At 55.1% G+C, this 14471-nt stretch overlaps 1 protein-coding gene across 4 annotated transcripts in view; it reads left to right on the top strand.

Moving 5' to 3' along the window:
- Positions 1–2212: 2212 nt before the first annotated feature.
- The window catches only part of Gad1 (glutamate decarboxylase 1), a 41721-nt gene continuing 29462 nt past the window's right edge, over positions 2213–14471 (top strand). The window contains exons 1-5 of one of the 4 annotated variants that reach the window (XM_070021175.1): positions 2213–2230; positions 2951–3108; positions 4529–4687; positions 7988–8050; positions 13807–13965. In XM_070021175.1, coding sequence (XP_069877276.1) covers positions 4606–4687; positions 7988–8050; positions 13807–13965 — 304 coding nt within the window. In that variant the 5' untranslated portion in view covers positions 2213–2230; positions 2951–3108; positions 4529–4605. Of the gene's footprint in view, positions 2231–2726; positions 2749–2811; positions 3109–3412; positions 3509–4528; positions 4688–7987; positions 8051–13806; positions 13966–14471 lie in introns of those variants that run through there. The other 3 variants (XM_070021165.1, XM_070021157.1, XM_070021148.1) reach the window with 3 other exon arrangements.

The following is a 14471-nucleotide window of genomic DNA, read 5'->3' as shown; positions in this document are numbered from 1 at the left end:
AAGGGACAACATATTCACTCCCTCCCCCTTCTCTCCCCCATCCCCACCCCTGCTTTTCCATTTCTTCAAAGTACTAAACCTTAGATCAATTACAAATACAGCTGGGCAGACGCCACTCTCTTCCGGACCACCCCTCACCACAGGCTCTAGTCCTTGGAGAGGATGTCTTTTTTCCACCCCCGTTAGCCATCAGCATCCTCGCCCCCGGGAATATTAAGATACAAAGAGAGGAAAAACCACATATAAAGACGTATTGCTCCTTGAAGAGTAAAAGAACAACTGTAGCCACATTCAGTCCAAATTCTTATGGGCAGAGAGAAGTGGGCAAAATATTCTACCACCTCCTCATACCAGGCAAAATAAACATAGCAATTATTGCCAAGAGGGGGGAAGGCAGGACTTAGCGGTGAAGGACAGCACGCAGGGCAGGTGCTGTCCTTGGTGCTGAAATCTGTGTCCTGCCTCAAAGTTGATGTGCTGGAACAGGATTTCCACTCCACGCCCTCAATCCCTCACCCTTGCAAAGCCCAAGCGTCTGATTTGGAGTGGGAGATGATTGGAAATTAAATCTTAAGTCATAAATTATGAAGTACTACTCTCCTTGGCACATTAGAGTGTCACCCCTTGAGTGCAAGGCTAATATAAATTGAAGGGAAAATGTGTGTTCCCAGTAGAGCAGTGAAGACACACAGTTGGTCATCAATAAATACCCACTTAATTAATTAGTTACTAACATTTTAAATGAAAGCTGAGGAGTCTGTATTCCTTCCCTCCCCACCACAAAAGAGAATAAAAGATGTACTCAGAAGTAGACTGAGTCAATTTTCATTTGCAATACCTAGTCGGAATAGAAGACTCACCCTAAAATTTCTTTCTTGGCTAAAACCTTAGGCAGTTGTTTTAGATTCTGCAGTCAAAGAAAAAAAAGTGGTGGGAAATTCTCAATCGAATGGCACAAGTGAAGTAAATGCATCTTCCTTTCCAGAGAACATTGAATCCTGGGAGAAGGTAGAAGCCATGGGACCAGAGGGCACTGAGGTGAGACGATGGATGTTTAGGGGCATGAAGATGTGCTGCCTCTTCCCTCCTATCTCCCTTTGGGTTTGTCTCCAACCATTAAGCACCCTGCTTCCTGACTGGCGCGACCATGTCTCTCGGGGAAGACCTAAGGAAAGGGAGTGGGTGCGCGTTTCAAAGCAGCTCTGAGTAGCTACCTGGTGAGTGGTTTGAGGGGACTCCCCCCAACCCCGAAAGCAAAGCCGACACCCCCCACCCCTTATGCAATGCCTTACCAAACTGGGAGCTCTGGTGGGGGAAGGGAGATTGTGGCTACTATGCACTCTCCCATCAGAATGCTTTTGCGAACTTAAAAAGTGCTGGGGGCTTTTATTGTAAGGTACAGAGGAGGCGATAGTATTTGCTTTCCTATCCAAAGCAACGCTGATATTTCAAGCCTCACTGTGAGGTCTCTCTTGTTCCGACTGCATCTTCGCAGAAATTTTAATATCTCTTATAGAAATTTGGGGCGATTGAGTAGATTTGGGGTGTTTCCACTGTGATGAGGAGGAAATTGATAGGATAGTCAGAGAGGAGGGACAGGCCTGGGAAACGTTAGCGAGGCCCCAAACGTGTGCATAAATAACCCCGGACTGCTGCAAGGAAACAAGATGGGGGGGAGGGGGGGATCACTGGGAAAACAAGAAAAGCAATCACTGAGTACTGAGTCATTCAAACACGCACAAAATCAACTTTGATTTGCCCTAAAGAGAACGGAGGGGGAGGGAGAGAAAAGCAGAGCGCAAAAACGGAAAGGACAGGCGAGTCAGCCAGCCGGGCCCCCGTTCCAGGTGTAGCCTGGGACTCGGGAGGACAGACCTGGCGAGCACGGCAACCTCGGTCTCTGGGTGCTTGGCGCCCTCTGGTGGGAATTTTTTCGCCAACGCCTTTTCTTTTAACCGTAAGGGACCTTACCCGAGGCAGCGATGCATTAACATGCTGAAATATTTCAAAGGGAGAATCTTTAAAAAGCCATGAAATGGAAAGCGAGTGAGCACCGGAGGGGAGGGCCAGCCCGCCCCTCCAGGGCCGCCTCTGCGCTCTGGGTCCCCAGGCGCGTGGAGCTGGTGGCACTCGTGCGTGGTATTAACCTTCAGACGTGATCAATCAGGAGAGAGAGCATTGAAAAAAAAAAAAAGAAGAATGGAGGCCCCTTTTCCGCCAGTGGCACCAGGTAGCAATGCTCAGATAAGCTACTTTGGGCATGACTCGAGTTGGATAAGGAAACGGGAGTGGGGAGATGGCCCCTGAGCGGTCCCCCCTCGACTCTGCCCGCTCTGCCCTTACATCAACCCTGATCGGACCAGCCAAGACACCACTCTGAGCAGGTTTCGCTCCAGGAAGCGTTGCAGAGTCGCAGATCCAGGGAAAGTACTGGGAAATGAATTGAGGCAAAGCCATTCATCCATTCTCCTCCAAGATGGGGTGGGAGGGAGAGAAAGATAGAAGGAAAGAAGAAACGCTCCACTGAAATGTTCCTACGAATTATCTTTTCCCTTCTCTCATCGGACACCCTATGAGAGGGAGAGAGAGAAGAGAGAGAGAGAGAGAGAGAGAGAGAGAGAGAGAGAGAGAGAGAGAGAGAGAGAGAGAGAGAGAGAGAGAGAGAGAGAGAGAGAGAGAGAGAGCTGAGTACGTGCGTACGTTCTGGATTACTCATAGGACCTCCCACCACCCCAGGGCGCAAAAACCGTGAGCTGGGTTTATAATCGCCCCATAAAGCTCGGGAGGCTGGCAGGCACCCTCAACCGAGCCCCGCCGCCCCGCGGACCAGCGGCCCCGCGAGCAGCGGCCTCGTGACTCCCCCGCCCCGCGGGTCCCCGCCTCCCCTCTCCGCCCCCGCCTCCCCCGGAGCCCAGCGGCCGCCTCTCCGGGTCTCTCTCGTCTCCTCCAGGTTTTCGGGTGCCGGACAAGGGGTAGCACTGGTCAGGAAGCAGCTGGAGGTGACACGGGACATAAACGCCAGTGGCCGAGCCGAGCACAGCCGGGTGGATCGCTGGACGCTACGCAGAGGAGCGGCGGGAGTGTCCAGCTCGGGGTCGCCGAGCCGAGGTGGGTCACCGCGCGACCTGCCGGCTGCCCGCCCTCGGCTTCCCGGCCCGCCCGAACCCCCGGCGCCTGCCGTCCAGCGCTCCCCGCCGGCCCCAGTCCGGGGTCTCGGCTCTGGCACCGCGCGGGGCCGCCGGCTCCCCGCTCTCTTCCTCTCTTTGTCGGCGGTGTTGTGCCAACCCCACCCCGCACCCCCGAGGACTCAAGGAAGCTGAGATCCGAGCTGAAGTGAGACGGGAGCGACCCGCCCGGGCGCCTTCCAGGCTCCGCGCGCCCGGCTCTCCCCAAAGCGCCCCGGGCAGCCAGCCGCCCAAGGTGCCGCTGGGAGCGATAACCTGTTACTTCCCCAGGAGCGGTTCTCCCTGCCGTCCGCGTGGCTGCGAGAGTGCGCGCCCGTGACCAGGTGTGGGGCCCGAAGGCGGGGGGGGGGCAGGCCGTGGCTGCGGGGCTTTTCTTTGTGGGAAGGGGGCGATCTTAGATCTCCCCAGATTCGCCTGCACTCTCTCGCTCAATCCCGGAGCCTTTGGACGCCATGGCTCCAGCGCCGAGCGCGGAGCATCGGCGACGCGCGCTCATCTTTGTTCCCCGCCTCTGGCTGGCGGGGCGCAAGTTCATTCGCCCCCTGACCTCCCGGGTGGTGATCTCGTTTCTAACCTTCCCCACCCTCCTTAGGTTGTGTTCCACCCTCCTTAGGGTTAGGTAAAGGAGAAACCCCCAAAGTGGGACGGAGCTAGAAATGGCTCAACACAGGGTTGGGACCGGAGACAAACAAGCGAGGGCTGCTTTCGGCTGTCTGGAGTGCAAGGTGACTCTGGTTCTTGCCCGGCCGTGTCCTAGGGAGAATCAGAAAGCTAGGAACCGTTTCCTCTCCCTTCTCACCTTGTCTCACCAAGTGCCAGGTCCCGGGACCCGTGAGCCTCCTTCTTTCCAGGGAATTAGCCAGACACAACAACGCGAACCAGACACCGGAGCAGACGTGCCCGCCCCGCGCCCTCCCCCCTACCCGCGCGCCGGCTGCGCCGAGCCCAATGGGGCTTGTCGCGGCTGGGCTGGAAAATCGCGCCCCGAGCGCTGGCGCCCCGGTGCTCCGCCGCCCGGCCCTCCACACCCCCACCACCCCACACGCGCCCTGCACTGGCCTTGCGCCACCCTCCCCCCTGCACAGCGTCTCCCCAGGTCGCCCCACCGCGCGGCCAGACTGGAGAGCCACCCGGGGCTGCGTGGCGGGAGCGAGCGCCCGCGTCTCCCCCCCCCCCTCCCCACCGACCGCGCACTCCGACCCAGCCGGCTCACTGCGCTTCTCTTCCCTCGCCCGCAACCAGGTTTTCGGGGAGCTTCTGCGCCCCCTCCTCCCTCCAGCCTCCCAGTCAGCTCAGGTGCGCAGGGAGCCTTTCCTATATAAAGCTCTCGCTTCTCTTCGCAGCCTGTTCCCGCTCGCGACCCACCCGCAGACCCATCCGGAGGACCCCTGACACTCGACACCCCAAGACGATCGAGCTGATGGCGTCCTCGACCCCTTCTTCGTCCGCAGCCTCCTCGAACGCAGGAGCAGATCCCAATACCACCAACCTGCGCCCCACAAGTAGGTCCTGCCCCAGTTTCCTATCAAATGGACTGCAGGGAAGATGGGGGCGCTGGGACGTCGCGAGGCTGCGCTGTCGGAAAGGGAAGAGGGGAGCGAGGACATGGTGGAGCCTGGAAAACAAACGGGGCGCTCACCCAGGCTCCCCTCTAGAGGTCATTTGGCTGTCAGGGACGTTGGGTGACTCCCCGGGCGCCGGAGCGCGAGGCCCACGCCGGGGCCGGGCGGCGGCGGCCGCTGGGGGCGGCGCGGCGGGCTAGGGGCGCCCGCACACGGCGCCGGGGTTTTGTTGTGCGGTGTTGTCGTTTCTTTTCCTGATGGGATAACAAGGGGCAGGGGAGGGGAGGGGCGAGAGGCGCCCGGGAGTCCCAGCGGGACTGGAGTGCTCGGTCCCCGGCTTTCGTTGAGCTGAGATCGGACCTCCTCCTCTTCCCCCAGAGCCGTGCTCGAAGTCTATAATCAACGGAAATTTCGACGTTAATTGCAGCTTTTAGAAAACTCAGGGCCCCTAATTGCTCCACATTTGCGTCGAGCTACTGATGAGGGAGGGTGAAGCCCAGGGGCGGGAGAGGTAACATAAAACTGCTGGAGACGGAACCTCCATACTCCATACAATTAATCGCATCTTAGACGCAGAAAGGACACGGCGGGGGCGGCAACATTTTGCGGGGCGGGAGGTGCGAGGAGCCCGGGGGAGGCAAAGGTTTGGTGGCGGGGAGACACCACCCTTCTCCTTTCTCCTGGACAAAAGTGCTGTCCGCAGGTACCAGTCCTGGGGTCGGGGGACAGACAGGAATAAAAGGGGGGTGGGGGTGGCTTTCCCACCGTGAGCCTCCCCGGCTCTGGGGTCTTTAATTTGAACTTTGTTCCTCTCTGCAGAGGCGTGGGGTTGAGAGATTTGTTTTTGTCTTTCCAGGTAGGGAAGTAGTATCTCCTTACATCCCCCCCTCCCCAAATCCACCAGCTCCAGACAGTGAGGGCATTCGGATTTTATTCAGGAGGAGCCTAGAGAAGATAGGGTAGAACGGAGGAAAGGCTGGTCGCTGAGCTTTTGTGGCGCTTTCTGTCCGCGGGAGGAGATAATTGCCCTCCTCCAGGAAGACGAGGAGGTGTTATTAGGAAGGGCTCCTCTCCGATCCTTTGGCAGCGACGGTCAGACAGGAGGCCTGGTCTCGAGTGCTTAGGCGACGATCCAGTTGCCTTCGCAGCTCCCTCTGCGCGCCACCTCGGCGAGCTGCAATCACCCACACACACAACAAAGAGGGGCTCGGGAAAGCGGCCAGTCCTGGCGCACGTGAGCCGGACACGGGCGGCGGAGCAGACTCGGGAGGACCTCCGGGCCCGCTCGTCTTTTGTCTATCGCTTTGGCCTTGATAGATTTCTTTCCAGTCCTCCCCACATCTCCCAACCACCACCGTTTCTGTTTCTGGTTTTTGTTTCGCTGCTGCACTGGCCGGGCTGGGCAGCAATGGCATTCGTTAGTCCACGGGTATCCCTGTCCCCCAACAACGAACACCCAGATTTCTCCCATGGGCAGCCCCAGTCCACAGATGCCCAGTCTACATATGGCCTGGAGTGCCTGGGAACTACTGAGGTAGAGGCGAGAAATCTGAGGAGCCTTCTTGGAAAGAGCAAGTAGGCTTCTCCAGAAACATTTGTGAGCACCCCCAGGCTGAACTCATCCACCCCAAGCTTGGTCCACCTCCCCCTTCCCTGCAGACACACCCTGACCTGCCTGCTGGTTCCACTTACTGGTTCCTTCAGAGCCTCTTGGGAAATGTCCTTGCTGCACCTGTGCACCTGTACTTCCTCTCTTGCACTCGCAACCCCTGGGTGGCATGTGGATCCGTCTAGTCCCCTGCATTGGTGGTCTAGAATCCTGCTGTACCAACGGGGCCGGTTCTTGAACTCTCCACCTCGGTTTTTCTTACTTTCCTCCATAACCTCCCGTTCTGAAAGGCTGTGCAATGTGCCTGAACTCCAATCTCCGCTGAGTGACCTTGGAGAACTCACTTACCCTCTCTGAACCTAGACTTTTTTTTTTTTTTTGACATTGGAGTGTTAGATCAACACTTGCCCGGTGGGTTGAATGGAGCCGTTTTGAGGATTTGATGAGATTATATTTAAATCAAGAGCACATGATCTGGTGGAAATGGCTCTTTTTGTGCCAGTGTTGTTGTTGTTGTTGTTGTTAGGGTTTTGCTTTTGGGGGAAAAAATGTTTTCCTGCTTGTCAGTGGAACTCCGTCTGTGGTGTGCAGTTTCCGGGAGGAGGTCAGGCCGTTTTCATTCTCCCGCTGGGGCTCTGTTGTGCCTGAGGTTGAATGGACGTCACCCTGCCTGTCACAGGCCACCCCGGTGCGCGCTGGAGACCCGGGGTGGGGTGGGGGATGGGGTGCTCAGAGGCCCTTGCTTTGAGGGGTGGCGGAGGGTTTCACACTCGCTTGCACCCAGGCTTCTCAGGCACAGGTCTGCTTTACACGCGGCAAGTTAACCCTAAACCCTGATGGCTTCAAGAAAAATCGACCCCTCCTGGGCCAGAGATGAGACCCAGAGGAAAGGCTCCCGCTTCCATTCGCGCTCGCCTTCCTGCTCCAGACCGCGCTGTCTCTGGAAAGGGCTGGGGAAAGGCGGGGAAGAGGGGCCTGGGTCGAGAACCCGAGGCCCGCCATTGTCTTCCCGACTCCCCCGCCGGACTGAAGAGCAGCCATGCGAGCCCGATCATCTAGTCAAATACTATTTTTCACCCAATTAATTCCTGAACTCTTCTGCGACCCCATTTCATGCCAGTTTATTTTAAGCTGCCACTCAGCTGGAGACCTGCCAAGAAATTATGAGACGTTTCGGGCCCAGATGCCCGTTCCCTTTCGGGGCTGTTGTGGTCACCCTTGCAGTCGGGGGGCCCAGACCAGACGCCAGGGCCTGGTCAGTGGGTGCTGAGCAACTCGAGCGCCCGGGGCTGGCCCTCGGGCGTGGGCTCAGCTTTCGCCCCGCTCCGACTGGGATCTCGGTGGCTGCCAGGCGGCGATCGCTTAGGAGCCAGGTGGGCGCCGGGAGCCCCATCTTTCAGACTTGCAGAAACTGGGCTGTGCAGCTGACGCCCCGGGGCAGGGAGGGAACGCACCTGGAGCTCGGAAGGCGCGGGTCTGCGTCTGGGGCGCGCAGATCTGGCTCCTTCCCCCTAACTCGAAAGAGTTTTTAATGAGCGCCGAGGAAGAGCCCCCCTGCCCGCGTTGTCCCCGCCAGCCGCCCACGGTTTGCCCGCGCATCCCTAACCGCACCCCCCCACTCTTGTTTTCAGCCTATGACACCTGGTGCGGAGTGGCCCACGGATGCACCCGGAAGCTGGGGCTGAAGATCTGTGGTGAGTGGAAGGACCCCGCCGGGGTCCTGCGGGGCCGGGCGGGGGGCCGCGTGCGCGGGGCCGCACTCGCGGCGGGGCGCGGGGAGGTGGTGTGGATCCTTGTGCTTCGATCTGGTTTTCTAACCTTATTCCATTGTCTCTCTCACACGCACACACATTCACACTCACACACTCCAAGCCCAGGCTCACCTCCGCCCTCCTCCCCCCACCAGAAAGGGCCTTGTCCTCCGGAGCCCGTGCTCCCCGAGAGCCCCGTGCAAGGAGCGGCGGGGGGGCCCTGTCCCGCCACGCGAGCCGCAGCCCGGCGCCCCCACGCGGCAGCCCGGCTCTGCTGCCCCGGCGCCCGCTCCGCCCGTCAGGCTGGGTGGTGTGGGAGACGCGAAGTGACCCCACGCGGGGAACGACGCGCCCCTCCTCTTCAGGAACGCGCGCCCCGGCCCCCCTCCAGCCGCCCCCTCCCCCTGGGTCTGGGTGCATAGAAAGTGGTTCTCTCGCTTGGGAGTTTTGCCAGGAGATGTCATAATGGATTCCGATTTTGTTCTGGGGGGTGGGGGGCTGAGGCTAAGGGAAAGGACTGTGTGCAGCCCCTCGGTGGCCAGCCTGGAGGAGGCGTGGGCAGCGCCGGCCAGGGGGTGGGCCCGGCCTTATCTCTGTAGGCAGGAAGGAAAGGAGAAAGAGTAGGCAGAGGCCGAGGGAGGGGGACGGGGAGGGGGTCGGGGGGGGGGTGTCTGTCACGATTTGCCAGCAGGGAAGGAAAATAGATCGGAGAGCAGGGGAGGGGAAGGAACTGCTCTCGGGCGACGCGAGGGCCTGAAATGAAAACGCCCAAGGGATGTCATTTTTTTTTAAGGGAGAAAAGGAGATTTGTTCGAGGGGACACGGCTGAGTGGCTCTGGCTGAACAATGAGGACTTGCTTTCCTCGCTACATTTCACCGTCTAAAATTCGCCAGCCTACTTGGGCTAGAAAATACGGGTGTCCCCAAGGCAGGGTGTGGAGAGGCGGGGGTGGGGGATTAACGAGGGGCTTCTTAAAGAGCCATCCGCCGGCCGGCGGCTGCGCCGGGGAGATAACGGCGGAGTCAGAGCGGGGCACGCCCCCATCCCAGCTCCGGGGCGCACGGGGCCGGCCGGCTGCGGGACGCCTGTAGGTCCTGGCATCCCAACGTAGTGACAGTTCGGAGCCGAAGCCAGGGGAGAGGGAGATGGTTATTTAGCGACCTTTGGAAATCACCACTCCTTTCTGCTCGATCGCATTATTGCGCCCTCCTTGCGTTTTGGGGAGGGTTGCTGTGTGCCTTCAATCCTGAAAAGGGGAGCTCAACTCCTAGCTCAACAGTCCGGCGGCGGAGCAGCCCGGAGGGGTCGGGTCCACTCCCCAGGCACGCCAGGCCGGTGGGCGACACCCGGGTGTCAGCGGGGAGCCCGAGCTTTGTTCTGTTAATAGCCCCCCCCCTTGCCCCCCGCCGCCATTCCCTGCTTAATGGCCCGCTTCGCGCTTAGATCCCTCCCGAGGCCTCGGCGCTCGCCTTCGGCAGCCGTCATTGTTCACGCAGCCGGGCCACTGAGAGAGAGGGCCCCAGCCTCCCCGGGACCGAGGACTGGATTCGGGGTGCAGGCCACCTGCCCTGCGATCCTGGTCCTGCGGGAGGATGGGAACGTGCAGGGAGTCCCCGGCCACCCTCTCCTGCCCCAACGCCTTGATGCTCTTGTGAGGGGGCCCTTGCGTCCCAGCGTCGCTTCTGGGGACTCAGCACTTGTCCTCTGCCCCGGAGCAGGGCAGGACCGGACCCAGCTCTGCTGGGTTTGAGAAACTAGGAGACCCTAAGTTGCCACCAGCTGCCCATCTAGCTACCAGCCAAAGCCTTGGGGGAAGAGAGTTCCTGGGTTGTTTCTTCCCTGCTCCCCTACACCCCCTCCCATACATACACACCCCAACACTAGTTTCTGGAAAGTTACAACCTGAGTGACAGGAGAAGAGGATGGAATCGTCTCCTGAGGGGAAATTACCTACTGCTCAAACGCTTTGCCTTTGGGGCCACAGATTAGGAAGTTCCCATTAGCTTTGATTCTGAAAAGCAAACACAACTTCATGAGGATTTCTTTCCCATACTTTAAGGCCAACTCTGGCTTTCCATTGTAATACACTGGAAGCTGAGTTCAGTCCTTCATTTTGATCCTGGTTGTACAACGCCCTCCTAACCTATACACACCACACCCAGTCCCTCTCTCCCAGACCCTCAAGGTACCTGCTGAAGCATTCTTGACCCAAAGGTACCAAAGTTGATTTATTTTATTTTCACTTTAAGACAGCATAGGAACTGTGGTCCTCTTCCCACCCTCAAGTCCTTTTCTCTGGGCCACATATTCCCCTGTATGACATCCTCAGTGCCTTGCCAGATTCAAACCCCATCCACCCTCCTCTTCTTCCCCACAGTCCATAGAGTGAAGGTCATGGGTTGTACCCTTAGCTCTGGAGGTAGTACCTCCCTGGAAGTGAAATCAGACAGAAGAAACCTATGGTTTGTCAAGAGCTGGAGAGTAGCTGTGGCCTGGTGGCATGATCTACATAAAATGGGTCCCAAGGAGCCCTAAATTCTGGCTTTGGGCTCTTCTAAGCATTCAATGCATCTTTGGGCCTCCATTACTTATTTATTCAGAGGTCCCAAACTTGTTGATTGCTGTCCTGAGTAATGTTATTTAGTCCACACTACATGGGTGTGTTTGATTTTGATTCATCAATTTTTAAAAATAGACCTCAAGAATTCTGTATCTCTTCAATTGCAAGGTAACCCTCCTCAGCTTTTCTCTTTATCCTCAGAACTCAGAGTCTCCTGACTAGTTATCCATAGACTGACATTAGGGTCTTGCAGCTGGAGTACAGACAGAGGTGAAGTTAAGCTTGCCCCTGTCTCAGGAATTCCTGCTCCAAGAGAACTCTTCTGTAGCCAGGAATGTTGTCAGAGCACCCTCCTCTTCATTCTTAAAAGAGATGGCTGCTTCCAGATCATTCACTTGTAAGGATCCCAGTATTTTAGAAAACCAAAGCCTTCCTAAGCAAAGTAAAAGAAATGACAATGTACCTTAAAAACTTTGCATTAGCCGGCTCCGGTGGCTCACACCTGTAATCCTAGCTACTCAGGAGGCTGAGATCTGAGGATCACATTTCAAAGCCAGCTTGGGCAGGAAAGTCCATGAAACTCTCATCTCCAATAAGCCACCAGAAAACTGGAAGTGGTGCTGTAGTTCAAGTGGTAGACCGCTAGTCTTGAGCTGCAGAGCTTCGGGACAGCACCCAGGCCCAGAGTTCAAGCCCCATGACCAACACACACACACACACACACACACACACACACACACACACACACACACACACACACACACACACACACACACACACACACACACACACACACACACACAAATTTGCATTAGTTGAAGCCAGGTGCCAGCGGCTCACACCTGTAATTCTAACTATGCAGAAGGTTGAGATCTGAGGATTAAAGTTCAAAGCCAGTGAGGGCAGACAAATCCAAGAGATTCTTATCTTCAGTTAGCCAACACAAAGGCAGAAATGGAGCTGTGGGTCAAGTGATAGAGAATTAGCTGTGAACAGATAGCAAGAGGCCCTGGATATGTGTTTGTATGTACGTATATTGTTTACCATAACACATAGTGGCTTTTAACACAAATTACTTTGCAATATAAGTGTGCTACCCATAATACCATCACAGAATCTAGATAAAATTCTGATTCTTAGTGCATTATAGGAAATGTCCAGCAATGTGATGTGAGTCCAAAGCTATGTCATATTGGCATCTCTCAACTTTATCAGGAGATCTCTAGAAGAAACTCAATGTAAACCAGACACAATATCCAAATCCTAAACTTAGACTTTACTCCTGAAGCGAGTTCCAAGGGGTTTTGAGGTTCAGGGACTTAAGGCTTTCCCAGAAGTGAGTCAGAATCCAGTGGAGGTCAGAAGTTGGGGACTACATAGGTGGGCAGGACAGGACTTCACCCCCAATGGACCACATGGTCTCTCCAGCCTAATGAATTTCATAACTACTGTTCTAAGACTAGGGGAACAGCATCAGGATTTGGGAGGCAGGTGATCAACCCTCCTGCAAATGAGCCTGCTTCTGAACTCTGGGGATTTGGAAGAGGGAGAACATAGAAGGAAGGCAAAGGTTATATTCCATCTCTGTACCCAAGTACGCAACTCAATTATAGCTTACCTTCCTCCTTCTGGTGTCCTTTGGGGTTTTGATGGCAAGTTTAAAAGGCTCTGGGAACTGTGAAGGGCCAGGTGTTTCTGCCTTCCTTTTCTTCCCTCCAAAAATAGACTCTGGCTCCTGTGTGTGGGAGGACCTAATCAGCCTTCTCCTGCATCCCTCTGCCACCCAGCACCACTGAACTGTGTCCTAAGGAAGTAGAGCTGAATTCCCAGATTAACTTGCTTTCCTTTGCACCTCCTGGGAATTTCTTCCAAGCCTATCTAATGATAACTGTGATTCCCCAAGGACCTTTGTGCCTACAAAGACAGGTTTCAGGTCACCAAGAAGCTTTGTGATTCCCCCCCACCTTTTTTTTTTCAGGTGCTCCCTTTAGTCCTAGGATTGAGGCTGCACTAAGGAGATAATAAGAAGAGAGTGGCCTTGAAGGCTGGGAGACCAGAGAGATCGGAGGAGGGACTGGAAGCTGACATATTCTCTAAGCCCTTTGGCTCCACCTTGCTGCTCATTTGCAGATGGTGGTTTTTTTGTAGTCCTACAGGGAAGAGATTTCTCCTCCTTTTCAGGGATTCTTAGAGGTGTTGTGAATACCCCCCTAAGATCAGACTCTGGCCTTAGAATTTGTTGAGTTCTTAGTAACTTCCTATCTTTATTACAACTGTAGTTTCCATCTGTCAGACTGTAAGCTCCTGGAGGGGATGTCTGTGCCTCTCTCATTTATCTTCATCTTCCTGTCCTGACTTCATAGAAGACTGCTTTTCCACACCCACTGCTCATCTAGTCCTCGTAGAATTAAATGTCAACACCCATATGATTTAAATATTTCTTTTCTTCCAATACCTTTATTAATGAGGGAGAAGAAGAAGCAAGAGGCATTTGTAGGGGAAAAAAACTGCATTATAGGGTTGGTTCAGGAAAATTACATATTCTGCCCTGAAGGTTAGCTAATGACAGAAGAAAGCATCTTCACAAATTCCCAGAACCTCAGCTTCTTCTTCCCTCCCCTGTCTTCATCTTCCTCTTTCCTCTGCTGTCCCCACTCTTTCCCCTCCTGTCTTCACCTTCTTCCTTCCTTTACAGTCCTCATCCTTTCTCATTCTGTAGCTCTCCCCCTCTTCCCATTGCTGACCTCCCCCTCCTTCCTCTGATTGCACAGCACATAAATTCAGCACTGGCCATATCCTCTCTGAGGGCTTCCTTCCAAATTCCATCCTGAGGCTGGTTACTGGAGTGGAAGCTGTCCATTTGACTTAATCCTGAGTTTGCTGTCACATTCAGGGAAGAGAATGGGCCTAACTTACTGTTTCTCTCTTGCATGACTGGGCCTGTACTACTGATGACACTTGGCACTGCCCCTCTCGGCCTGAAACAGAGCAGGGCCAGAGCCACTAGATGGAAAGCATGGATACTCACTGGGATTCTCAGCAGAAACAAGAGCCCTGCTTGGAGCAGACTGATCCAGCAGCTGACCCTTGCTGGTTGGGTAGTTTCCAGTCTCTCTGACCCAGCTTCCTCTGCCTTAGGCTTCTTGCAGAGAACCAACAGCCTGGAAGAGAAGAGTCGCCTTGTGAGTGCCTTCAAAGAGAGGCAGTCCTCCAAGAACCTGCTTTCCTGTGAAAACAGTGACCGTGATGCTCGCTTCCGGCGCACAGAGACCGACTTCTCCAACCTGTTTGCTCGAGGTGATCCCTCCCTAGCTCACCCACCCCCATATATACATGGTGCTAGCTAGTTGCTTCCTAATGCAAATGTCCTGACTTTTTTGTCCCTGACATTTTACTCCTTTTACCAAGAAAGAGCATTATTCACAGTGAGTTCATACAGCTCACAAAACTGCTTTTCGGACTCTTTTCTCTAGTGCCTTGGTTTCACTGTTTCAGAAGGTAAAAGAGGAAAGTCTGTAAAACAATTCTACCTGGAGGTGTGGCTCAAGTAAGAGAGCACTTGCCTGGCAGGTGCAAAGACCTAAGATAATACCCAGTACTGGCAGAAGAAAAAAAAATCACAACAAAAATCTCTAATTTCAAGCCAGATGCCAATGGCACATGCCTGTCATTCTAGCTACTCAGGAGGCTGAGATTTGAAGGTCACAGTTCAAAGCCAGTCAGGACAGGAAAGTCTATAAGACTCTTATCCCCAATTAGCCTCCAAAAAGTCAGAAATGGAGCTATGGCTCAAAGAGTATAAT

This window comes from Dipodomys merriami, unplaced genomic scaffold, assembly GCF_024711535.1.
Source record: "Dipodomys merriami isolate MVZ:Mamm:240054 unplaced genomic scaffold, mDipMer1.0.p SCAF_1, whole genome shotgun sequence".
NCBI lineage: Eukaryota > Metazoa > Chordata > Mammalia > Rodentia > Heteromyidae > Dipodomys > Dipodomys merriami.
This window is presented reverse-complemented; position numbering and strand designations above follow the sequence as displayed.